The 25,786-nt window shown below is 42.7% G+C and overlaps 1 protein-coding gene and 1 long non-coding RNA gene across 14 annotated transcripts in view; one reads left to right on the top strand and one right to left on the bottom strand.

Annotated features, from left to right (window-relative positions):
* Nucleotides 1–25,786, bottom strand: part of MKLN1 (muskelin 1) — a 389,751-nt gene that overhangs the window by 175,817 nt on the left and 188,148 nt on the right. For 7 of the 13 annotated variants that reach the window (XR_013414653.1, XR_013414655.1, XR_013414654.1 and 4 more), the window contains exon 1: nt 316–430. The exons of 5 other annotated variants lie outside the window; for them this stretch is intronic. Coding sequence is in view for 4 of the 8 variants with exons in the window: in XM_077994950.1 (XP_077851076.1) it covers nt 316–413 (98 nt within the window). In the remaining 4 variants the exon portion in view is untranslated. 13 annotated transcript variants of the gene reach the window in all.
* Nucleotides 43–5,741, top strand: LOC144339947 (uncharacterized). The gene is made up of 3 exons (XR_013415575.1): nt 43–1,490; nt 4,058–4,185; nt 4,606–5,741. It is a non-coding gene; the product is annotated as an uncharacterized LOC144339947 (long non-coding RNA).

The raw sequence follows: 25,786 nt of genomic DNA, 5'->3' as shown, positions 1-25,786 counted from the left end.
GTCCCCTAAGCCCTCCTCAACCTCAACCCCCAAATCCCAAGCGCAGAACAACTGGGCTTCCGGTTCTCCTGTGCGCGCCCCGGATCCACCACACACCTCGCCCCTTCTCCCTGGGCTCGCTCTCAGGACCCTAACCCTTTCCCGAGCGGGGCCGAGCAACGCTTTCAGCAGCTGAACTAAGACTCCGGAGGCCGCACGTCCCCCTCAGCAGGCCCCGCCTGGGCCTCTCGGCTCGGCTGCCCTCCATTGCACCCCTGGCCCAACAGTGCTGACGCGGAAGAGTGGGACAGCACGAGCTCAGGCCCCGGCACTTACTCGGGAAGGTAGGTGGAGGAAAAGGAGCTCCACTTGTGTAGCGCGTAGGGGAGAAGCCGGCACTCGGGCGCCGCAGCGACAGCTCCGCCAGCCGCCATCTTGTCAGCACCGTAGCGGCCGCCACCGACCGCTGGCCGCGAACGGAGGAGCGGAGGGGGCGTGGCCTGCTCTTAAAGGGGCCGCCGCCCTCCCCGGCCGCCTGCGCTCCCTGCCCCGCATCGTTACCCGGGCCCAGCTAGGGGCCACGGTCCTATCTCGGGGTTTTCTACGTGGCTCGCTCCTTTGACGGCCGAGCGACACTGGGTCTGAGGTGTAAGCGCTTTTCCAGGCTCTTCCCTGGGGCTTGGAGGGGAATGGCGCAAAAGACTTTTCTTACAAGCAGAGGTAAGGACAAGCCAAGATGATTACGAACAGAAACACGTTGTAGTTATGGAGCAGAAAGGGAAAATAAGAAGACTAAGTTGGAAAAGGCACGCCTGTGCGCTTTTGGAAGCCACCGCCCTCGCCAGTTTGTAAGTCCTTTACGGAAACAACACTGAAAGGAGCTGGAGGGCAGTAGCTAATGTGTTGTCCTCCTGGAATGGTCCTGGTTTTAAATGTCTTGTCCCCGCCTTCCAGAGTCAGATGGAGACAGGAAAAGGAAATGGTCCCGTGTCCTCCTACCCTGTTTGGTTTGCAGTCTGTGATGCCCTGCATTGTAAACATTTCTTGTGATCCGCGTCCTACTAATCTTGTGGCATTGGTTTCCTGGGGAATGACGTTCACCCACAGACCGAGTTGGGAAGCTGCGTGTCATCATTTTTTCAGTTGGCAAATCTGCCCACTTTGAACTGACATAATTGTAGCCTAAAAGTTCAGCGAGAGAGAAGTTCAGGAAAAAGACTATTCCTTCTTCTTAGAGGCAACAGCAGCCCTGAAAACCATATGGACATCATACCAGCTTCTTATAACAAAAGGAGCACTTGGTCTAAATATCTGGCAGTTTTAGATAATGTTCTCATCAAGTACCTGTTTGTCGTAGTTATGCATATTTATTCCTTGGCTTAGCCACTGCAGTTACCAAAGAGTATGTCTTTCATTGTCTAAGAGGTTAGACTCCTGAAAGCCTGGACAGTGTCATAATCTCCACCTGAAGAGTGGAAAAATTCAAGCAGAGTTTCTCAGGAAATGACCAAGTGAGTCGAAACACCTCAGTAATTGTATTCTCTTCCCGTTGTAATCATTAACCTGCCGAAACTCCCTCAAGTCCTTTCCTGACTTCCTGTTTCTACAGGTGGAAATTTAATGATAGGCTCTACTAGGATATCAGATCAAAAAAGCCAAATAGAAAGGCCAGGCTGGGCACAGTGGCTCACGCCTGTAATCCCAGCACTTTGGGAGGTCCAGGTGGGAGGATCACTTGAGCCCAGGAGTTTGAGACCAGCCTGGTCAACATAGCAAGACCCCCATCTCTAAAATAACAAAAATAAAATAAAATAAGAAAGGCCACAAGTATGTTCACCTTTAAAATTACATGTGCTTGGCCAGGCATGGTGGCTCACACCTGTAATCCCAGCACTTTGGGAGGCCGAGGCAGGCGGATCACCTGAGGTCAGGAGTTCAAGACCAGAGTGGTCAACATGGTGAAACCCCGTCTTTACTAAAAATACGAAAGTTAGCTGTGTGTGGTGACATACACCTATAATCCCAGCTACTTGGGAGGCTGATGCATGAGAATCACTTGAACCCAGGAGGCGGAAGTTGCAGCAAGCCAAGATCACACCACTGCACTCCAGCCTGGGAAACAGAGTGAAACTCTGTCTTGGAAAAATAAATAAAATACAGTAAAATAAAAAATTACATGTGCTCTGTGTGCTGCAGCAGGTTGGAAAAGTATGTGTTCCTTAAGGGAATGCTGTAACCCTTGTGACTTGGGTGGGAGCTGCCAGAGACAATGGGAAAGGGCCAGAGAATGTTAGCCCCAGAGAGGATATGGTGATTATCTTTGGAGAAAATAGACACTTTAAAGGGGAGGAATTAACTCACTTGAATTCCTTTGGGCCCCAGATTTTCTAATTCCACTTCTTACCTTAATGTAAGTCAAGTCCTTGTTCTTTTCCAGACATAGTTCCTGAGCAATCTTTTTAAAAAACACATATTAACTAGTTCTTTTTAGGCTTAAATCCTTTTGGTGACTTTCAGCCCCCTTCTAAACTGTTTAACAGAGGCCCTTCCTAATCTGCCTTGATTTTTCTCTCCAGCTTCCCTCGCCCCCACCCCCCCATCTTTCTCCTTTGCGCTTTTGACATCTGTCCACTCACTAGCACACTGAATTTGTTCCCATAGAGTCCATGTTCTCTGTAGCCTCCAGGGCTTACTCTAAGGCAGGCTTGGAATATTCTTTACCATACTTTACCTGGCTAACTCCAGCTCATCCTGTAGACTATTTGGTCCTGGAAATTTTTTTGGTTTTCTTTTTTTTTGAGACGGGGTCTCCCTCTGACTCTGTCACCCAGGATGCAATGCAGTCACATGAACATGGCTCACTGCAGCCTTGACTTCCTGGGTTTAAAGGATCATCCTGCCTCAGCCTCCCATGTAGCTGGGACCGTAGGCAGACGTCACCACACCAAGTTACTTTTTTGATTTTTTTGTAGACACAGGGTTTCCCTCTGTTGCCCAGGCTGGTCTTGAACTCCTGGGCTCAAGCGATCCTCCTGCCTCGGCCCGGCCTCCCAAAGTGCTGAGATTACAGGTGTGAGCCACTGCGTCTGTCCGAAAATCTTTCTTCATCACCTGCTTTGGGATTAGGTGACCGTTTTCTTAATTTTTTTTTTCCTACGCAAGCTAACACAAGATAGGTAACATTTTTTACATTTCTCTTAGCACTCTAAGTTTCCCTCTTTATCTTTGCACGCATCACAATTTATTTTCATTTCCTCTTTATTTCTCTTTCTTTCTCTCTAAATGATAGCTCCCATGAAGATAAGAGTCATACATATCTTGTTCACAGTTGTATCCTCAGTCCTGTTGATGTGTCTAGCAAATAGAAGATATTCAGTAAATATTTATCAAAGAATGGATGAATAATGCTAAAAGAGAACTTGAATTAGAGACTTTTGCGTTGCAAAGGAAAAGAAAATGCCAGCACTTCTCAGACTACAAACCTGTATCCCGGAGGTATAATTGCTACTCAGAAGGTAAAGACACAGGATAGTGTGGCTTTCCTGCATCACAAATTTTATAAATGGCAAAATAATTTAAAGCATTCCTATGTTAACATAAATACAGATAGTTATATTATGATACTGAGCCGAAATTTTTTTAAATGTTAAGAAAAGAACTTTATCTGAGGAATGCAAATCCTTTTAAATTATGAGGCCCAGAGAGGCATTAAAGTGAAACAGCGATCCTGTCCTTCTCCCCCACTTTTAAGCTGTGTATTTGTCTCTTGAAACTGCTTACTATTGCCACAGAAGCTAAACATTAACCTACTGATTAATGCTGCACCAGACATTATAACCCACATCCTATAGTTTCATAATGTGTAGCCAATCACTATCTTGTTTTATTTTAATGTAAATTCTTGGTAAATAACTCAGGAACTGCCTCATCTTTCCCTTTAAAAATCCACTTGCAACTGCTGCTACTCAGAGCGTATGTTCAAGGCAACTTGAATCTATGTTCCCGAGTTGCGGTCATCAAGCTTGGCCCAAATAAATTCCCAACTTATATTAATTTTGTCTCAACTTCTTCCTTTTAGGTCAAACATCTAGAGTAAGTCAGCAGGATACGGAGTGATTCCCCCACACACCTGGTGTTTCTCTCTGAAAGCAGCGCTTGGTACCAGTGTGAACTCTCCGCCTTCAGAAGTCTCGTCAGGTGTTTCAGGCGAGTTCTCCTGAATGTGGACCTCCCACTCTTGGGTTGAAGGCCTAGACTTTATTTGGGCTGTTTTTCAAACCCTTTCTTTCCTTTAAGTGTGAGGGCTTCGGTCTCTGTCTTTGGACAGAAGATCCGGGTAAAGAGCTCTGCCTTTTCCCCCGCTCTGTCTTACAGCAGAGGTGCAGGTCATGGTTTTTCTGCCTCTGCTTCAGAACCAGGGGTTTGGGTCAAGGTTTTTCCACCTCTGTCTCACAGCACAGGTTTGAGTGAAAGAACTGGCAGTTAGGCACCAGTGGTTTCATTTTATATTGTATGCCTTTGAGATAGCAGTTGTTTACTATCGCTTGAAAATTCTGAATTAGTCTTTAATTTTAACCAATTCCTGTTAGTTCCTAACTGAAATGTATACCTCTTTTGCTCTTCCAGATGGACGTAATATGAGGGTCTGGTCCCCCATACCTTGAGGACTCTGTTGCCATCTGACAATTAGAGACAATCCAATTGTCCTCATCCTTAAGGACTCTGCTGCCATCTGACAATTAGAGACAATCCAAGACATGCCAGTTTGATCCTAAACACATTCCTGGCTTTGGTCACTTTTGAAAAGTTCCTAAATTATGAGAAATCAATAATAAGAGGGTTCAAAACCTGAACACTCTTTTTAGAAATACCTGCTGGAATTACATATACGATTTATGGGGTACTCTCTTGTAGTGTCTGGGAAAGTAGACCCATCTAACCTGGAATGATCATAGGCAACAATGACCAAAAATGGGCATCTTTTGATATACCTAAAGTAATTTATTTGTATACACCATTGGAAAGAGCTGGTTTTAGAACCAGACATGTAAATATGAGACTTACTTCCACTGGCACCTAAAAACTTCTAAAAGAAATCCTGAAAGAAAAAATCACCTTCATTCAAGAGGTAAACAAAGGGATATTTGAAACTATTTAAAAAGACTTTGGAGTCTTTCTCCCTTTCACCTCCAGATCTTCGTTTTCCTTCCAGCTCTGTGATCTGAACTCATCCCTTTCTGCTTCTTCCCTTGGCCTCCATACATTTCTTAGGCAGAGATTTTTTAAAATTTCACAATGTACACATTTCCTTCTCTCAGGGGAAATGAATTTAAATTTAGAGCAGAAGGAACAAGTAGAACAACAACAGAACAGGAATAAGACTGCTGAGACTATAAAAATGCAGATCCATCAGAATTCTTTCTAACCAGGTCTAGTGAATGACACTATGATATGGTCTGGCTCTGTGTTTCCAACCAAATATCTCGATTTGTAATCCCCATGTGTTGGGGGAGAAGCCTGGTGGGAGGTGATTGGATCATGGAGGCGGTTTCCCCCATGCTGTTCTCATGATAGTGAGGGAGTTCTCACGAGATCTGATGGTTTAAAAGTGTTTGGCAGTTCCCTTTCTGGCTTTCTCTCTCTTGCTGCCTTGTGAAGAAGGTGCTTGCTTCTCCTTCACCTTCCACCATGATTGTAAGTTTCCTGAGGCCTCCCCAGCCATGCAGAACTGTGAGTCAATTAAACCTCTTTTATTTATAAATTACGCAGTCTTGGGTAGTTCTTTATAGCAGTATGAGAATGAACTAATACACACTGATTTATTGACCCACTATCAGACAGTACCCTTTAAATCTTATCATGTCTTTAAAATGCTAACATTCAGGGAATTAGCTAAGCAGCATTCCAGATGAGATCAGACGGAAACAAGATAAAATCCTTAAATGCTTAAACTGCCTGCTTTGGATTCCCTGCAAGATTTACCAAAAAACAAATACACAAACAAAAACAAAAGCAAAGAAAACACTCCACCCCGTGGTAAAATGGCTAGGATTTGGTGCTTTCACCACTGTAGCCTGAGTTCAATTCCTGGCCAGGGAGCTAATCTCATTTGTTTTAAAGTATTGTATGATTCTTGACCTTTTGGGATACCATTTGTAATTGATCCTTATCCCTTTCATGGACAACTTTTGATTTCCTGTCTTTTTCCATTTGTAAGACATACAGACCATTTGGACCTTCATGAGTACCCAGCCGAGAAGCTGAGATCCTAGAAATCATGACCAGACAGAAATGTGAATTGTACTTCACTTGTGGCTAAACTCCTTTCTTTGAGTTGTCTTTGGGGTGATTCTGGGTCTTGTGAGGACTGTGTTGCACCTCCTTTGGAGATGCCCCATGCATCCTTGGTTAAGTCATAACCTTGATTAAGGCTTACTGGTTCACCTTGGTGAGTCATTTGGAAGCATACCTTTTTTTTTTTTTTTTTTTTTTTTAAAGTTCAGAAGCCAGGAATAACAGCTATTTGTGCTGGCTAATACCTGATAATGAGAGACTTGAAAAGTTTTTCTTTTTTTTTTTTTAATTTTACTTTAAATTCTGGGATACATGTGCAGAATGTGCAGGTTTGTTACATAGGTATACATGTGCCATGGTTGTGTGCTACACTTGCCAACTGTCATCTAGGTTTTAAGCCTTACGTGCTTTAGGTATTTGCCCTAATGCTCTCCCTCCTCTTGGCCCCACTCCCTGACTGGCCCTGGTGTGTGATGTTCCCCTCCCTGTGTCCATGTGTTCTCATTGTTCAACTCCCATTTATGAGTGAGAACATGTGGTGTTTGGTTTTGTGTTCCTGTGTTAATTTGCTGAGAATGATGGTTTCCAGCTTCATCCATGTCCCTGGAAAGGACATGAACTCGTTCTTTTTTATGGCTGCATAGTATTCCATGGTGTATATGTGCCACATTTTCTTTATCCAGCCTATCATTGATGGGCATTTGGGATGGTTCCAAGTCTTTGCTATTGTAATGTGCTGCAGCAAACATACATGTGCGTGTGTCTTTTTTTTTTTTTTTTTTTTTTTGAGACGGAGTCTCGCTTTGTCGCCCAGGCTGGAGTGCAGTGGCCGGATCTCAGCTCACTGCAAGCTCCGCCTCCCGGGTTTACGCCATTCTCCTGCCTCAGCCTCCCGAGTAGCTGGGACTACAGGCGCCCACCACCTCGCCTGGCTAGTTTTTTGTATTTTTAGTAGAGACGGGGTTTCACCATATTAGCCAGGATGGTCTCGATCTCCTGACCTCGTGATCTGCCCGTCTCGGCCTCCCAAAGTGCTGGGATTACAGGCTTGAGCCACCGCGCCCGGCCTGCGTGTGTCTTTATACCAGAATGATTTATAACTCTTTCAGTATGTACCCAGTAATGGGATTGCTGGGTCAAATGGTATTTCTGGTTCTAGATCCTTGAGGAATCACCACACTGTCTTCCACAATCACAATGGTTGGATTAATTTACACTCTCACCAACAAGTGTAAAAGCTTTCCTGTTTCTCCACAGCATTGCCAGCATCTGTTGTTTGCTGACTTTTTAATAATTGCCATTGTAACTGGCATGAGATAGCATCTCACTGTGGTTTTGAGTTGCATTTCTCTAATGACCAGTGATGATGAGCTTTTTTTCATGTTTTTTGGCCACATAAATCTCTTCTTTTGGAAGTGTCTGTTCATATTCTTTGCCCACTTTTTGATGCGGTTGTTTTTTTTTCTTGAAAATTTGTTTAAGTTCCTTGTAGATTCTGGATATTAGACCTTTGACACATGGGTAGATTGCAAAATTTTTCTCTCATTCTGTAGGTTGCCTGTACACTCTGGTGATAGTTTCTTTTGCTATGCAGAAGCTCTTTAGTTTAATTAGATCTCATTTGTCAGTTTTTGCTTTTGTTGCAATTGCTTTTGGTGTTTTAGTCATGAAGTCTTTGCCCATGCCTATGTCCTAAATGGTATCGCCTAGGTTTTCTTCTAGGGTTTTTATGGTTTTGGATTTTACATTTAAGTCTTTAATCTATCTTGAGTTAATTTTTGTATAAGGTGTAAGGAAGGGGTCCAGTTTCTGTTTTCGGCATATGGCTAGTTTTCCCAGCACCATTTATTAAACACGGGATCCTTTCCTCATTGCTTGTTTTTGTCAGGTTTGTCAAAGATCAGATGGTTGTAGATGTGTGGTGTTATTTCTGAGGTCTCTGTTCTGTTCCACTGGTCTATGTATCTGTTTTGGTACCAGTATAATGAGTTTTGGTTACTGCAGCCTTGTAGTATAGTTTGAGGTCAGGTAGTGTGATGCCTCCAACTTTGTTATTTTTGCTTATGATTGTCTTGTCTATGCAGGCTCTTTTTTGGTTCCATATGAAATTTAAAGTAGTTTTTAATAATTATGCGAAGAAACTCAATGGTAGCTTAATGGGAATAGCATTGAATCTATAAATTACTTTGGGCAGTATGGCCATTTTCATGATATTGATTCTTCCTATCCATGAGCATGGAATTTTTTTCCATTTGTTTGTGTCTTCTCATTTCCTTGAGCAGTGGTTTGCAGTTCTTGAAAAGGTCCTTCACGTCCCTTGTAAATTGTATTCCTAGGTATTTTATTCTCTTTGTAGCAATTGTGAATGGGAGTTCACTCGTGATTTGTCTCTCTGTTCTCTATGATTGGTGTATAGGAATGCTTGTGAATTTTGCACATTGATTTTGTATCCTGAGACTTTGCTGAAGTTGCCTGTCAGCTTAAGGTGATTTTGGGGCTGAGACAATGGGTTTTCTAAATATATAATCATGTCATCTGCAAACAGAGACAAGTTGACTTCCTCTTTTCCTATTTGAATACCCTTTATTTCTTTCACTTGCCTGAGTGCCCTGGCCAGAACTTCCAATACTATGTTGAATAGGAGTGGTGAGAGAGGGCATCCTTGTCTTGTGCCGGTTTTCAAAGGGAATGCCTCCAGCTTTTGCCCATTCAGTATGATATTAGCTATGGGTTTATCATAAGTAGCTCTTACTATTTTGAGATATGTTCTATCAATACCTAGCTTATTGAGAGTTTTCAACATGAAGAGATGTTGAATTTCATCGAAGGCCTTTTCTGCATCTATTGAGATAATCATGTGGTTTTTGTCATTGGTTCTATTTACGTGATGGATTACATTTATTGATTTGTGTATGTTGAACCAGCCTTGCATCCCAAGGATGAAGACATCTTGATCGTGGTGGATAAGCTTTTTGATGTGCTGCTGGATTCGGTTTGCCAGTATTTTATTGAGGATTTTCACATCAATGTTCATCAGGGTTATTGGCCTAAAATTTTCTTTTTTTGTTGTGTCTCTGCCAGGTTTTGGTATCAGGAGGACACTGGCCTCATAAAATGAGTTAGGGAGGAGTCCCTCTTTTTCTGTTGTTTGGAATAGTTTCAGAAGGAATAGTACCAGCTCCTCTTTGTACCTCTGGTAGAATTCGGCTGTCAGTCCGTCTGGTCCTGGGCTTTTTTTGGTTGGTAGGCTATTAACTACTGCCTCAATTTCAGAGCCTGTTATTGGTCTATTCAGGGATTCAACTTCTTCCTGGTTTAGTCTTGGGAGGGTGTGTGTGTCCAGGAATGTATTTCTTCTAGATTTTCTAGTTTATTTACGAGGAGGTGTTTATAGTATTCTCTGATGGTAATTTGTATTTCTGTGGGATCAGAGGTAATATCCCTTTTATCATTTTTTATTGTGTCTATTTGATCCTTCTCTCTTCTTTGTTAGTCTAGCTAGTAGTATATTTTGTTAAATTTTTTCAAAAAACTACTCTGAATTCATTGATTTTTTGAAGAGTTTTTCGTGTCTCTATCTCCTTCAGTTCTGCTTTGATCTTAGTTATTTCTTGCCTTCTGCTAGCTTTTGAATTTGTTTGCTCTTGCTTCTCTAGTTCTTTTAATTGTGATTTTAGTGTGACAATTTCAGATCTTTCCAGCTTTCTGATATGGGCATTTGGTGCTATAAATTTCTGTCTTAACACTGCTTTAGCTGTGTCCCAGAGTTTGGTATGTTGTCTTTTTGTTCTCATTGGTTTCAAAGAACTTTGTTATCTCCCTTAATTTTGTTATTTATCCAGGAGTCATTCAGGAGTAGGTTGTTCAATTTCCATGTAATTGTGCAGTTTTGAGTGAGTTTCTTAATCCTGAGTTCCAATTTAATTGCACTGTGGTCTGAGAGACTATTTGTTATGATTTCCATTATTTTGCATTTGCTGAGAAATGTTTTACTTCCAATTATGCGGTCAATTTTAGAATAACTGCCATGTGGTGCTGAGAAGAATGTATATTTTGTTGATTTGGGGTGGAGAGTTCTATAGATGTCTGTTAAGTCCACTTGATCCAGAGCTGAGTTCAAGTCCTGAATATCCTTGTTAATTTTCTGTCTTGTTAATCTGTCTAATATTGACAGTGGGGTATTAAAGTCTCCCATTATTGTGTGGGAGTCTAAGTCTCTTTGTAGGTCTCTAAGAACTTGTTTATGAATCTACGTGCTTCTGTATTGAGTGCATATATATTTAGGATAGTTAACTCTTCTTGTTGCATTGATCCCTTTACCATTCTGTAATGCCCTTGTCTTTTTTGAACTTTTTGGGTTTAAAGTCTGTTTTATCAGAGACTAGGATTGCATCCCCTGCTTTTTTTTTTTTGCTTTCCATTTGCTTGGTAAATATTCCTTTGTCCCTTTATTTTGAGCCTATATATGTCTTTGCACGTGAGATGGGTCTCCTAAATACAGCACACTGAAGCGTCTTGACTCTTTATTCAGTCTGTGTCTTTTAATTAGGGTGTTCAGCCTATTTACATTTAAGGTTAATATTATTATATGTGAATTTGATCCTGTCATCATGATGCTAGATGGTTATTTTGCACATTAGTTGATGCAGTTTCTTCATAGTGTCACTGGTCTTTATATTTTGGTGTGTTTTTGCAGTGGCTGGTACCGGTTTTTTCTTTCCATATTTAGTGCTTCCATCAGGAGCTCTTGTAAGACTGGCCTGCTGGTGACAAAATCCCTCAGCATTTGCTTCTTTGGAAAGGACTTTATTTCTCCTTTGCTTAAGAAGCTTAGTTTGGTTGGGTATGAGATTCTGGGTTGAAAATTCTTTTCTTTAAGAATGTTGAATATTGGCCCCCATTCTCTTCTGGCTTGTAGGGTTTCTGCAGAGAGATCTGCTGTTGGTCTGATGGGCTTCTCTTTGTAGGCTACCTGAACTTTCTCTCTGACTGCCCTTAACATTTTTCCTTCATTTCAACCTTGGAAAATCTGATGATTATGTGTCTTGGGGTTGATCTTCTCAAGGAGTATCTTAGTGGTATTCTCTGTATTTCCTGAATTTGAATGTTGGCCTGTCTTGCTAGGTTGGGGAAGTTCTGGATAATATCCTGAAGTGTGTTTTCCAACTTGGTTCCATTCTCCCCATCACTTTCAGATACACCAGTCAATCGTAGGTTTGGTCTTTTCACATAGCCCCATATTTCTTGGAGGCTTTGTTCGTTCCTTTTCATTCTTTTTTCTCTAATCTTGTCTTTACACCTTAGTTCAGCACGGTGACCTTCAATCTCTGATATCCTTTCTTCCACTTGATTGATTCAACTATTGATACTTGTGTATGCTTCACCAAATTCTCGTGCTGTTTTTTTCAGCTCCATCAGGTCATTTATGTTCCTCTCTAAACTGGTTATTCTAGTTAACAGTTCCTGTAACCATTTATCAAGGTTCTTAGCTTCCCTGAATTGGGTTAGAACATGTTCCTTTAGCTCAGAGGTGTTTGTTATTACCCACCTTCTGAAGCCTACTTCCGTCAATTCGTTAATCTCATTCTCCATCCAGTTTTGTGTCCTTGCTGGAGAGGAGTTGCGATCATTTGGAGGAGAAGAGGCATTCTGGTTTTTGGAATTTTCAGTGTTTTTGTGCTGGCTTTTCCTCATCTTCGTGGATTTATCTACCTTTAATCTTTGAAGCAGATGACATTTGGATGGGGTTTTTGTGTGGGAGTCTTTTTTTGTTGATGTGGTTGTTGCTTTCTGTTTGTTAGTTTTTCTTCTGACAGTCTCCTCTTCTGCAAGTCTGCTGCAGTTTGCTAAAGGTCACCTCTAGACCCTATTTGCCTGGGTATCACCAGTGGAGGCTGCAGAACAGCAAAGATTGCTGCCTGCTCCTTCCTCTGTAAGCTTTGTCCTAGAGGGGCCCCAGCCTGATGCCAGCCAGAGCTCTCCTATATGAAGTATCTGTTGACCCCTGTTGGGAGCTGTCTGTCAACCCCTGTTGGGAGGTTTCTCCCAGTCAGGAGGCTTGGGGGTCAGGGACCCACCTGAGGAGGCACTTCATCTGTTAGCAGAGCTGGTACACTGTGTTGGGAGAATATCTTTTGTCAGGAGCAGCTGCTCTCTTCAGAGCCAGCAGGCAGGAAAGCTTAAGTCTGCTGAAGCTGTGCCCACAACTGCCCCTCCCCAGTGCTCTGGGGACAATCCAGTGCTCTGTCCCATGGAGATGAGAGCTTTATCTGTAAGCCCCTGACTGGGGCTGTTACCTTTCCTTCAGAGATGCCCTGCCCAGTGAGGAAGAATCTAGAGAAGCAGTCTGGCCACAACCGCTTTGCCACGCTGTGGTGAATTCTGCCCAGTCCAAACCTCCCAGTCTCCTTAGCACTGTCAGGGGAAAACTGCCTACTAAAGCCTCAGTAATGGCAGATGCCCCTCCCTCCACCAAACTCAATCATCCCAGGTCAACTTCAGACTGCTGTGCTGGCAGTGAGAATTTCAAGCCAGTGGTTCTTAGCTTGCTGGGCTCCGTGGGAGTGGGATCCACTTAGCAAGACCACTTGACTTCCTGGCTTCAGCCCCCTTTCCAGGGGAGTGAACGGTTCTGTGTCGCTGGGGTTCCAGGCACCACTGTGGTACGAAAAAAAAAAAAACTGCGACTAGCTCAGTGCCTGCCCAAACAGCCTCTCAGTTTTGTGCTTGAAACCCAGGGCCCTGGTGGTGTAGGCTCATGAAGGAATCTCCTGATCTCTGGATTGCAAAAACCATGGGAAAAGCATAGTACCCAGGCTGAGTAGCACAGTCCCTCATGGCTTCCCATAGCTGGGGCAGGGAGGTCCCCCCGCTCCTCACACTTCCTGGGTGAAGCAATGCCCCACCCTGCTTCTGCTTGCTCTCCGTGGGTTGCACCCATTGTCTAACCAGTCCCAGTGAGATGAACTGGGTACCTCAGTTGGAAATGCAGAAATCACCTGCCGTCTGCGTTGGTCTTGCTGCGAACTGCAGACCGGAGCTGTTTCTATTTGGCCATCTTGGCCCCTCCTCGAAAAGTTTTTAAGAACTCCATAGTCAAAAGCCAGCTTCATTAAAAACAGATTCGCAGGCGTGGTGGCTCCTGCCTGTAATCCCAGCCCACTTCGGGAGGCCACAGTGGAAGGTTGCTTGAGTCCAGCGTGGGCAATGTAATGAGTCCCTGTCTCTACAAAAAGTAAAAACAAAACTTAGCTGGGCATGGTGGTGCGTGCCTGTAGTCCCAGCTGCTTAGGAAGCTGAGGTGGGAGGATCATTTAAGCCCAGAATGTGTCAAGACTACATGAACTGTAATCATGCCACACTGCACTCCCACTTGTGTGACAGAGTGAGACCCTGTTTCTATTTTTTAATTTTTCTTTCAGTATCACAGAACAGAGAGACTCTCTCTCTCAAAACGAACAAACCAGGGCCGGACATGGTGATTCATGCCTATAATCCCAGCACTTTGGGAGGCCGAGGCAGGCGGATCATGATGTCAGGAGATCGATACCATCCTGGCTAACACAGTGAAACCTGGTCTCTACTAAAAATACAAAAAAATTAGCTGGGCGTGGTGGTGGGTGCCTGTAGTCCCAGCTACTCAGGAGGTGAGACAGGATAATGGCAGTGAACCTGGGAGGCGAAGCTTGTAGTGAGCCAAGATTGCACCACTGCACTCCAGCCTGGGCAACAGAGCAAGGCTTTGTTTCAAAAACAAACAAACAAACAAAAATGAGACTCAACCTCGTCCCACCTCTCTGCTGTCTTCAGTACCACATGAAAGGATCTAGAGGAGACTTCTAATGACTCAGACCCCTTAAGGAAGACAGAAAAAGATGCCTCTCACTCCCTTTCCGGGTTCTTCTGTCTTCCTGTGGAGTCTGAAGAGTCATGGAGAGATTTCATGACAGTTTCCAGCACACAACTCTGCTCTCTTTTGTGTCATGTCACCTGATCCCTTTGGCTTTTAGGCGTACTGGATATTATTCTGTTCTGTTAGAGAACACTTAACCTTTGTGTGTGTGATGGCTGGCAAGTTACTGATGAGAATTACAATATTGGAGTTGGCTGACAGAAGTTGTTTACAGTGAATGGTTATTATTATTACTACAGGGAGTTACTGGTTTCTTTGCTCGTTAAGATAAGAAAGGCATGGTTTAAATACTTAGAGAAATGTTTTTGTATTGAAGTACACCATGGAAGTGTTGCATGGCCCAGTCCCATGGTATTTCCCCTCTTTTGGGGGACCCAGGATTCAGCCTAAAAATGGAATGCTTAATTTTTAAAGATCTAGATGCTCTGCCTTCAATTGCACCTGCTTTTCACATATTTAAATTATTAGGTTCTAAAAACTCTAAATGTTTTGTTGACCCTGTTCCTTAATGGGCTCTGCCCTGAGCTCAGTGATCCAACTGGAAAACAGACTACATTAAAAGCTACTTATCTAAGTGAAATAGGTCTCCTTATAAAATCCAATGATAGATTCCTGTGATTTTGTGTTACCTTGGCATCCATTTTTAATTTTCCTCCAACATACCCAAACTCCTCCTTGAAAAGGCTTAAATTCTTTCTCTTTGTGCTTTGAGATATAAATTTACTACCCCATTTTCTCTAAAACTCAGTACAAGCCTCTTCCAGAGTCAAGAAAACTTTTTTTCCCTTGAACTTTAAACTTTTCCATTTACAAAGGTACAGTTTGAATCTAACTGTCCTTTTAAACTAGTGAGTTTTACCAGTCTCATGACTAAAATTTTTTTTCTCTGCTTGGTTTTGTTTTGTTTTTCTTACCTCAGTTCATCAGCAGTTTCAATGTGGCTAAAATTTTTAAATTAAAGCTATAAAGTCATTATCTGTGTCTGGGTGATTTATGTGTACATGTATACATGTCTGTTTATATATTGCCTACATGGTACCATTGACTTATAGAAAAAGTGCTTATAAATAATATAACCAACCCAAATGCTTTTCATGGTCCCTTGACTTTAGTAATCTTGGGTTTAAATTAAGATGGATTTCCATTTTAAATTATTAGTGAAGTAAAATAGAAACATCTTCAAATTTTAATTCAGACGTGTTTGCCTAGATATGTTGGTCAGACTGGTTTATACTGTCTCTGCTAAATGTTTTAAGGTCGTTAAGGCCATTGCTTTTATGTTATTTTTTGATATTTGCTTAATTTGTCTGTGAGCTTATATCTTTGGATTTCAGCCTTTAGATTCTGAGTACTAGACAAGTGGCCCTGGGGACAGTGCCTGGGCCCCATCATCCCTAGTTGAACTATGCCTCTTGGGTATACTGCAAGGAGTTGGATCCTCCAGGCATTGTCTCCATAGCACTGTCATTTGTTCTGAGCTCTGGTACATAATTAAAATCGCTTACTTCTTAGGTTTTTCACTGAAAATTAGGGTTACTAAGAGTTAACATTGTGGTTAATATATGTAACTAAAACTACTAGGCCAGAAACATATAAAGAAGATGTAAAGAAAGTTGAAAAGGGTAATTTTTTTCCTTTACCTAAGAGAGGACTTTGGTCAGAATGATAAGAGGATAGTAAATCTTTGTCCTAAGTAGAATACCAATATTAAAAAAATGAAGTATAGGACAAAACTGAAGGTATAAGCAAGTTGTAAAATGTTTGTGGAAGATTAATATCATGAAAAGAATTTTGTATGTGATACAGTTGGCTAAAATTAGAAGGAGATTATTGACTTTTTCTAAAAATTAAGCATTGATATTTAAAGCACACTGATGTGGGACCCCTGTTTCAGAGTAACAGGGTTTTCTTGGAGCATTAATCTGCTCTTTAATAGAAAAATGTTTAAAGGTTATGGAAATCTTATGCAGTTAAAACTGAGGACTAGATGCGGTGGCTCACACCTGTAATCCCAGCACTTTGGAAGGGTGAGGTGGGTGCATCACCTGAGGTCAGGAGTTTCAGATCAGCCTGGCCAACAGGCGAAACCCCATCTCTACTAAAAATACAAAAATTAGCTGGGCATGGTGATAGGTGCCTGTAATCCCAGTTGCTTGGGAGGTTGAGGCAGAAGAATCACTTGAACCTGGGAGGCAGAGGTTGCAGTGAGCCGAGATCACACCATTGGATTCCAGCCTGGGTGACAAGAGTGAAACTGTCTCAAAAAAAAAAAAAAAAATCCACTTGTTACTGCTGCTACTCAGAATGTGTATTCAGGGCAACTAGAATCTATGTTACTGAGTGGCAACCCTCAAGCTTGTCCCAAATAAACTCTCTATTTATATTAATTTTGCCTCAGCTTCTTCCTTTTAGGTCAACAATGTTAAGATAAAATAGAAGACAAAAGAAATGTCAAAATCTGCAGGAGGCTGCTAGTAGTTAGGCCCTTAGTACTCTTCGGCACATCTTAACTCTCCTTTGTCTATAGGACATGATTTTAAGTGATGGAGTTTATTGTAAGATACACAGGGAAAGCCTGGAATTTATAGTCTCTCTAGTTCCCTTGCAATTCAAAGACTGAGACCTATTGAACCTTATGGAAAACTGGACAATGGATCATCATATTTTAGGCATAACAGCAGCTGTGATGACACAACAGCTCTAGTGACCCAGTTGTCTTATCATCGCCCACAAGCTATCATCTTTTACTCTCTGTATTAGTCCATTCTCACACTACTATAAGGAACTACCTAGGCCGGGTGTGGTGGCTCACGCCTGTAATCCCAGCACTTTGGGAGGCCACGGCAGATGGATCACCTGAGATCGGGAGTTGGAGATCAGCTTGACTAACATGGAGAAACCTCATCTCTACTAAAAATACAAAAATAGCTGAGTGTGGTGGCACATACCTGTAATCCCAGCTACTCAAGAGGCTGAGGCAGGAGAATCACTTGAACCTGGGAGGTGGAAGTTGCGGTGAGCCAAGATCGTGCCATGGCACTACAGCCTGGACTGGACAACAGGAGTGAAACTCTGTCAAAAAAAAAAAAAAAAAAAAGAACTACCTGAGGCCAGGCAGGGTGGCTCACACCTATAATCCCAGCACTTTGGGAGGCCAAGGCAAAGTGGATCACCTGAGGTCAGGATTCAAGACCAGCCTGACCAACATGGTGAAACCCTGTCTCTACCAAAAATACAGAAATTAGTTGGGCCTGGTGATGCATGCCTGTAATCCCAGCTACTTGGGAGGCTGAGAGGGGAGAATTGCTTGAACCTGGGAGGTGGAGGTTGCAGTGAGCCGAAATCATGCCATTGCATTCCAACCTGGGTGACAGAGCAAGATACTGTCTCAAAAAATAAAAATTAAAAAAAAAAACTACATGAGACTGGATAATTTATGAAGAAAAGAGGTTTAATTTATTCACAGTTCTATATGGCTGGGGGAGGCCTCAGAAAACTTACAATCATGGTGGAAGGCAAAGGAGAAGCAAGTACCTTTTTCACAAGGCAGTAGGAGAGAGAAATCCAGTGAGGGAAGTCCCAAACACTTAAACCATAAGATCTCATGAGATTCAATATCATGGGAACAGCATGGGGGAAATTCACCTCCAGGATTCATTCACCTCCCAGCAGGTCCCTCCCTTGACACCTGGGGATTACAACTTGAGATAAGATTTGGGTGGGGACACAGGGCCAAATCATATCATTCTGCCCTGACCCCTCTCCAATTTCATGTCCTTTTCAAATCGCAAAATACAATTATTCCTCCTCAACAGTCCCCCAAAGTCTTAACTCATTCCAACATTAACTCAAAAGTTCACAGTCCAAAGTCTCTTCTCAAACAAGGTAAGTACCTTCTGCTTAGGAGCCTGTAAAATAGAAAACAAGTTAGTTACTTCCAAGATACAATAGGGGTTCAAGTATTGGGTAAATGCTCCCATTCCAGATGGAAAAACTAGCCAAAACAGAGGGGCTACAGGCCCCACTGCCAGTCTGAAATTCAGCAGGGCAGTCATTAAATCTTCAACTCCAAAATAATCTCCTTTGACTCCATGTCTCACATCCAGAGTATGCTGATGCAAGAGGTAGGCTCCCAAGGCCTTAGGCAACTCTGCCTGTGTGACTCTGCAGGGTACAGCCCCTGCGACTGCTTTCATGGGCTGCCCTTGAGTTCCTGCAGCTTTTCTAGGTGCACAATGCAACCTCTCAGTGGATCTACCATTCTGGGGCCTGAAGGATTGTTGTCCTCACAGGTCCACTAGGTAGTGCCCCAGTAGGGACTCCATGTGGGAGCTTGCACTCCACATTTCCCCTCTGCACTGCCCTAGTAGAGGTTATCCATGAGGGCTCCACCCCTGCAGCAGACTTCTGCCTGGATATCCAGGTGTTTCCTTACATCCTCTGAAATCTAGGTGGAGGATTCTCAAACTTTAACTCTTGCCTTCTGCACACCTGCAGGCCCCACACCTCGTGGAAGCCACCAAGGCATGGGGCTGCACACACTGAAGCAACAGCCCAAGCTGTACCTTGGCCCCTTTTAGCCACAAGTGGAGCTGTAGTTGTGGCTAAAAGGGGCACGGCACCCTGCATCCCCCAACTGTGGCTGGATGCAGGATGCCATGTTCCAAGCCTGCACAGAGTAGTGGGGCCCTGGTCCCAGCCCAAGAAACCATTTTTCCCTCCTAGGCCTCTGGGCCTGTGATGGGAGGGGCTGCCTTGAAGGTCTCTGAAATGCCCTGGAGACATTTTCTGCATTGTCTTGGCAATTAACATTTGGTTCTTCTTTACTCATTCAATTTTTGCAGCTGGCAGCTTGAATTTCTCCCCAGGAGATGAGTTTTTCTTTTCTACCACATAGTCAGGCACAAATTTTCCAAACTTTTATGCTCTGCTTCCCTTTTAAACATAAGTTCCAATTTCAGATCCTCTCTTTGTGAACGTGTATGACTGTACACTTTCATAAACAGCCAGATCACATCTTCAGTGGTTTGCTGCTTAGAAATTTCTTCTGCTAGATACCTTAAATAATCCTTCTCAGGTTCATAGCTTCACAGATCTCTAGGACAGGGGCAAAATGCCACCAGTCTGTTTGCTAAAGCATAGCAAGAGTGACTTTTGCTCCAGCTCCCAGTGAGTTCCTTATCTCCATCTGAGACCACCTCAGCCTGGACTTCATTGTCCATATCACTATCAGCATTTTGGTCAAAACCATTCAACGAGTCTCTCGGAAGTTCCAAATTTTCCCACATCTTCCTGTATTCTGAGCCCTCCAAACTGTTCCAACCTTTGCCTGTAACCCACTTCCAAAGTCAGTTCCACATTTTCAGGTATTTTTATAGCAGTGCCCCATTCCTGGTACCAATTTTCTGTATTACTCCATTCTCACACTGCTATAAAGAACTGCCTGAGGCTGAGTAATTTATGAAGAAAAGAGGTTTAATTGACTCACAGTTTCACATGGCTGGGGAGGCCTCAGCAAACTTAACAATCATGGTGGAAGGTGAAGGAGAAGCAAGCACCTTCTTCACAAAGTGACAGGAGGGAGAGAGAAAGGGGGGATGTGCAACACTTTTAAACCATCCACTCTCCTGAGAACTCACTATCACGTGAACAGAATAGAGGAAATCCCCCTCATGATCTGGTTACCTCCCACCAGGTCCTTTCCTTGACAGGTGGGGATTATAATTTGAGATGAGATCTGGGTGGGGACACAGAGCCAAACCATATCACTCTCCAATGCCTTTCAGTATGCGTCCCCATATTAAATACTTCCCTAAGAGAGAGAATAACTCATTGTGTTTGGTCACTATCCACTCTCTTTTTCTTGCAACATATATTTATGGAAAGGCTGTGATGTGCCAGGGGTAAGCAGACAGGCCATACAAGAGCCCTACTTCACACAGCTAATATTCTGGTGGGGCAAAAAATGATAAATATAATAAATAAGTCCACTAGATAATTTTAGTCTGTCCTATGTAGAGACTAAACCAGGGTAATTTTTAGATTGGATAGTAAAGAAAGCTTCTCTAAGAAGGTAATACTTAAACTACTACAATGATGAAGAGCCACCCCCACAAAGCCTGAATAGAAAGAATTGTAGGCAGAGACCGGGACCTTTACTGATACAATGACTTATCCAAGGAAATAGAGCTAATCAGTAACAGACCCAGAATATTTTTGGTTCAAAAGCCCATCCTGTTGGATTGCATCACATTTCTTCCCAAATAAGTTGCTATATGGGAACTAAGTAAACTCTAAAGCACTGTTCAAATATAAGATATTGTCAAATAATAGTATTACTAAAAGGCCACCAAAGTTAACGAAGGAAAACAAACACAGCTGAGTTTATTTTTCAGGCAAAGGAACACACCAGTTGGCTGAGGGCATAAAGCATGTGTTTTTAATTGTTAGGAAAAGGTTTCATGGTTGCTTTGCTATTTAAGGCTGAGTCTGTTCATGCTTCTATAACAAAGTAACTGAGACTGGGTAACATATAAAGAATAGAAATTCATTTCTCACTGTTCTGGAGGTTGGAAGTACATGATCAAGGCACCCACAGGTTCAGTGTCTGGTGAGGGCCCAGTCTCCCTGCTTCCATAGGTGATGCCTTGTTGCTGCCTCCTCCAGAGGGGACTAATAGCTGTGTGCTCACATGGTGGAAAGGATGTAAGGGCAGAAAGGGGGCCTACCTAGTTCCTTCCAACCCTTTTATAAGGTTAATAATCCCATTCATGAGGACAGAGCATCATTCCCTAACCACCTCCTAAAGGCCCCACCTCCTAATGCTATTGCATTGGAATTTTTTGAGATGAAATTTGGAGGGGACACAAACATTCAAACCACAGCAAAGGATGAAAAACAAACACTCCAAATAGGCCAGAGTAAATCCATAGATCTCCACATGATTGGTTAATAGAAGACCCATATTTCATTGGAAAAAAGTCTTCAGATAGGTCCTGTAAGGGTTTTGCTTCAGCTTACTAGGATCAACAAAATTCGTGTTTTCTTTAACAGCGCTAGCTGTTAAAGGGCAGTTGAAGCACAACACAGTATTCAATGCGCTATCCCCTAGGCAAGCTCTGCTATGAATAAAAGCATTTCCTTTTATGATATTATTATGCAACAGATGAAGAAACTAATATCCAAACATGTTAGCTGCCATGCCTAAGGTCATTTATACAACCAGGCTGTTTACACATCTCAGTCTAGAACCCAAGTCCCCAGTTCTCAATCACTTTCCAAATGTAATTTTTTGTTTTGTTTTGTTTTTAGAAACAGAGTCTTACTCTGTTGCCAAGGCTGGAGTACACTAGTGGCGTGATCATAACTCTCTGCAACCTTGAATTCCTAAGCTCAGGTGATCCTACCTCTTCAGCCTCCTGAGTAGCTAGGACTACAGGCGTGGGCCACTTCCTCCAGCTAATTTCTTTATTTTTTTTGTAGAGTCAGGGTCTTCCAATGTTGCCCAGGCAGGTCTCAAACTCCTGGCCTCAAGAGATCCTCCTGCCTCAGCCTTCCAAAGTGTTAGGATTACTGGCATGAGCCACTGTGCCTGGTCTTCCTAATATACTTCATGGGGCATTTTTGAGGCCTATTCCTATATTGTACACATACAGCACATAATAGGCACTCAAGAAATACTTTTTAAATTGAATCTCCTAATTCCTCCTGAATTTCTTCTCACTAGTGTATTATTATGTTTAAATAAATAAAAGGAGTATGCTTAGGGATCATCTATAAGTCAGAAGACTAGAAAGAATGAAAGGCATGGGGCTGTTGGTCAGTTTTTTTTTGGTCCATAAATGTAGAAAATCACAATGGGGGTATAAGAGTGAACTTTTCTCAAAATAATTCATGTCGAACACTTCTCATATGAGGAACTTACATGCATTATCTCAATCTTCATAACAGCCCCACAAGTAAACCGAGATTCTTAGAGGTTGAGACTAACCAAACTCATGCGTCCTCTGTATCATACAATTCTCAAGTGCTTGCAATCCTAACATCACCCCAGGATTCAGAAGTCCAAGAGATGGAATCTCTGATACGTTCCTAAAACAAATGGTTCTACCTCAATCTTATTTCTGCTCACTCATGGTTCCGGTATTAACTCATTACAACTTTGTCATTGTTTAAGATTATTTATTCAAGCATAACATTGCCAAAACGAACAAATGAAAAGCAAAGAATACCAGGGTTCTGTTTGTTGAGTAAGGGGATATCCCTTTTATTTTCCAGGAGAAAGTAATTTCACTCCTGCCCCAATGGGCCCTTTGCCCAAGACACAGGTGAACATTGAGGCTGGCTTCAGGTATGAAGCTAAGGTCTGTCTTCTCCCAGGAGGTGGCAGCAGCAGCAGCTGCAGCCTCCGCCTGCTGCAGAAATCAGACAGAATTCATCTGTTTTCCTATTGGCATCCAAACCCAGAAATTCCTGGTTCCAAAGACCACTTCATCCCTTCCTTGGTTTTGCAGAGCTTAGTTGGAGCTGGGGCGTTGGGAGTTCAGGAGTTGGCAATAATTCCTCTTTATAAGTACTTAGTTTTTTTTGTAAACACTTTGGTCTGGGCTGTGACCTTGAAGCATGTATGAAGGAGGTTCAGGAAGTCTCTGGCCAGGGAAAAAGAGCTTCAAAAAGAAACAGTAGCTGAAACACATCCACAGAAGCATAAATCTAGAGATCCCAGTGCACAGTTTGGTACCACACAAATGATACAGATTGTAGACCTGGCCTCTCAGCGACCAGCCAGCTGACCTTCTCATTGAACCTGTCAGAACCATAATTTCCTCATCCACCCAGCATGGACTAGGTCATCTCGAAGCACCTGCTAATTCTTAAATTATAAGTTACTGCACTTTTATTTTCTGGACTAACGGCTGGGCCTTCACCCTTGCAGAATTTTTTAAAATCTCAGACACAACAAAGCACTACTGGTTCCAAGTTAATCCCAGTTGAGCACATATGCTGGTTTGGCAAACACTGCCAGCTGCATAGAAGGCGGGCAGGAATCCCAGGAAATGTCTGCACACCACTCAGCTATGGATGAACTGTCAACTGCTGGGGGTTGCTTTGCAAATTACCACATCTAAATGAAGCTGACAAAATGATATTTCAGAAAAGAAATTAACACTGATGCCTAGTGTATTTGGAACCAAAAGGCCTTTTGGGAAGAATGAAACTGGCTCAGGAAAAGAGTACCCCAGCTCTCCAGGTAGAAATGTTAAGTCAAGATCTTCCATACTTTTCTCCCATCACCACCAGTCAGATCGGCAGCCTTGTCTTTGTGAAGGAGACGGAACTAGTTCCTTTCATTTTCCCCCAGCTTCCACTTGGATTGGTTAAACTTTCATCCATTTGTTCAGTGAACATCTACAGATCACCTCCCATGAGTCAGGGACTGGGTGTACACCTGGTTATTGAGGAGCTCACAATGGAGTAGTCAGATGCTAAATGAATTAATATACATGGAGCATTCAGAAAGGGTTGGAATGTAAAATATAATAGAGGTGAAAGAGATAGTATTCTCCCTAAGGCCACAGGCCAAACACTATACTTTCTAATAAAAGCTATCCCTAGAGTATGGCACAATCATCTAGAAAAAATCTCATCCTCCTATAGGTATTGGCCCCTGTGGGATTGTCAATTAAACTTTTCCTATTTCACATGAAAGTTGTCATATTAGAATCCCTTCCCAGATTGGGAGTTTTGGCTCCGGAAGCCCACTCTAAATGGAAATGTTGTACACGTTACCTGGCATCAAAGGATGGGGCTGGTGGGACAACTTCTGTCTCCACCTCTTCCTCTTGAAAATATCAGCACAGGTGATGGGCAGGTTAAATAAGTTTCAGTGTTACTGCAACAGAGAGAACTGAGGAATGACAGAGGTAGGAGAGTCTGGTGATAACAAACCCTAGATAGCTTCACTCCTGAGAAGAACCATATTCTGGAAGTTTGGAGAGCAGGTCAGAGGGCAAGAAAACACAGGACTGTCCTGTGTGACAAGGAATGAACTGAGCTATAGACCATAACAAACAAGCAGAAAAGAAGCAAACCATTTCTCCTGGTTCCCTGAACTGATTTCAGATTAGTCTGAAAAGGACAATTGAAGTTTGCCTTCCAAGAGACGCTAGATGCCCTCATAATGTTGAAATCAAGTCCAGTATTTCTCGAACATAATTTTTTAATAGAGACATTTCTTATGTTGATGATTTCTTTTCTTCCTGTAGAGTTCCAAATAAGCCTCAAGAGGATCTTCTTCCCACAGCTCCATGGGCAATTCACAGCTATGCCAGTTACTACATGTATAGCACAAAGGTTGAGAACCTCTGGCCTTTGACTGAGTTTTATCCAACTGAATGTTTAGTTCACTGATGTCATAGCCCCAAAAATAATCAGTGTTATAATGGGATTCTCTGGTGAACATATTTATAGTGAAGCCTCTGAGCAGCAGTTCTCTCCCTTGGCTTCACACGGGGAACTTTAAAAAATCCTCACCCCACATCACAAACCAATTACATATTAGGGGTGGGGCCTAGGCATCAACTTTTCTTTAATCTACCATAGGTATCAACATTTTTGTATGTTCCTCAAAAGATGGCTATGTACAGCCAAGATTGAGACTTTCCCACATTAAGTCTTAGAATAATAAGAGGCAGGAAGCTGCTAGTAACTGACAGCTGAGCTCACCTCCTCCCTTTGGAATTTCTCCTGAAAAGCCAGCATGAAGAAACCAAATACTGCAATGGCAGCCAGCATAAACATCCACCTTGTAAGATTTTCATTTCTGCCTTCCCACCGTATCCACCAGGTCGTCTACAATTAAAATGATTTGAGTACCTACAAAGTTATGAACAGTGACTAATCAGTATTTCAAAGACAGAACCGGTAACAGGTGATGGTGGTATGAATGCCATGCTCTAGAGATTCCACATTCTTTTTTTTTTTTTTTTTGAGACAGGGTCTCACTATATCACCTCATGCTGGAGTGCAGTGGCGTGATCTCGACTCACTGCAATCTCTTTCTCTGGAGTTCAAGCAATTCTCCTGCCTTAGCTTCTGGAGTAGCTAGGATTATGGGTGTGTCCCACCATACCTGGCTAATTTTTTTTTTTTTTTTTCACTAGAGACGGTGTTTTGCCGTGTTGGCCAGGCTGGTCTTGAACTCCTGGCCTCAAGTGATTCACCCACCTCGGCCTCCCAAAATGCTGGGATTACAGGCATAAGCCACCTCTCCCAGCCCCACATTCATCTTAAAAACAAACATAAATGCTTTTTTTCCCACCCTCCAAACTCCTCAGTCTTGTCTCTCTCCCCAATCTCCATCCATTTTTCTTTTCCCCTTTCTCTCCCTTCCTGCCTGCCATCTCCTTTACCTGCTCTCCAACCTTGTCACTGTTATTCTTGTTGCACTTATTTCTTGTATTTCTTTCTTAGCCTCCGCACCTCACTATTCCCTCTGTGTCTTATTTTCCTTTAGTCTCTATTCTCTTCCCCTTACCCACAATTACACATCTTTCTTCTCTGTTTCATCATCTTTCCCACTCGCAGCTCCTTAATTGGCTA

The sequence above is a fragment of the Macaca mulatta genome, chromosome 3 (genome assembly GCF_049350105.2).
Source record: "Macaca mulatta isolate MMU2019108-1 chromosome 3, T2T-MMU8v2.0, whole genome shotgun sequence".
NCBI classification, from domain to species: Eukaryota; Metazoa; Chordata; class Mammalia; order Primates; family Cercopithecidae; genus Macaca; species Macaca mulatta.
This window is presented reverse-complemented; position numbering and strand designations above follow the sequence as displayed.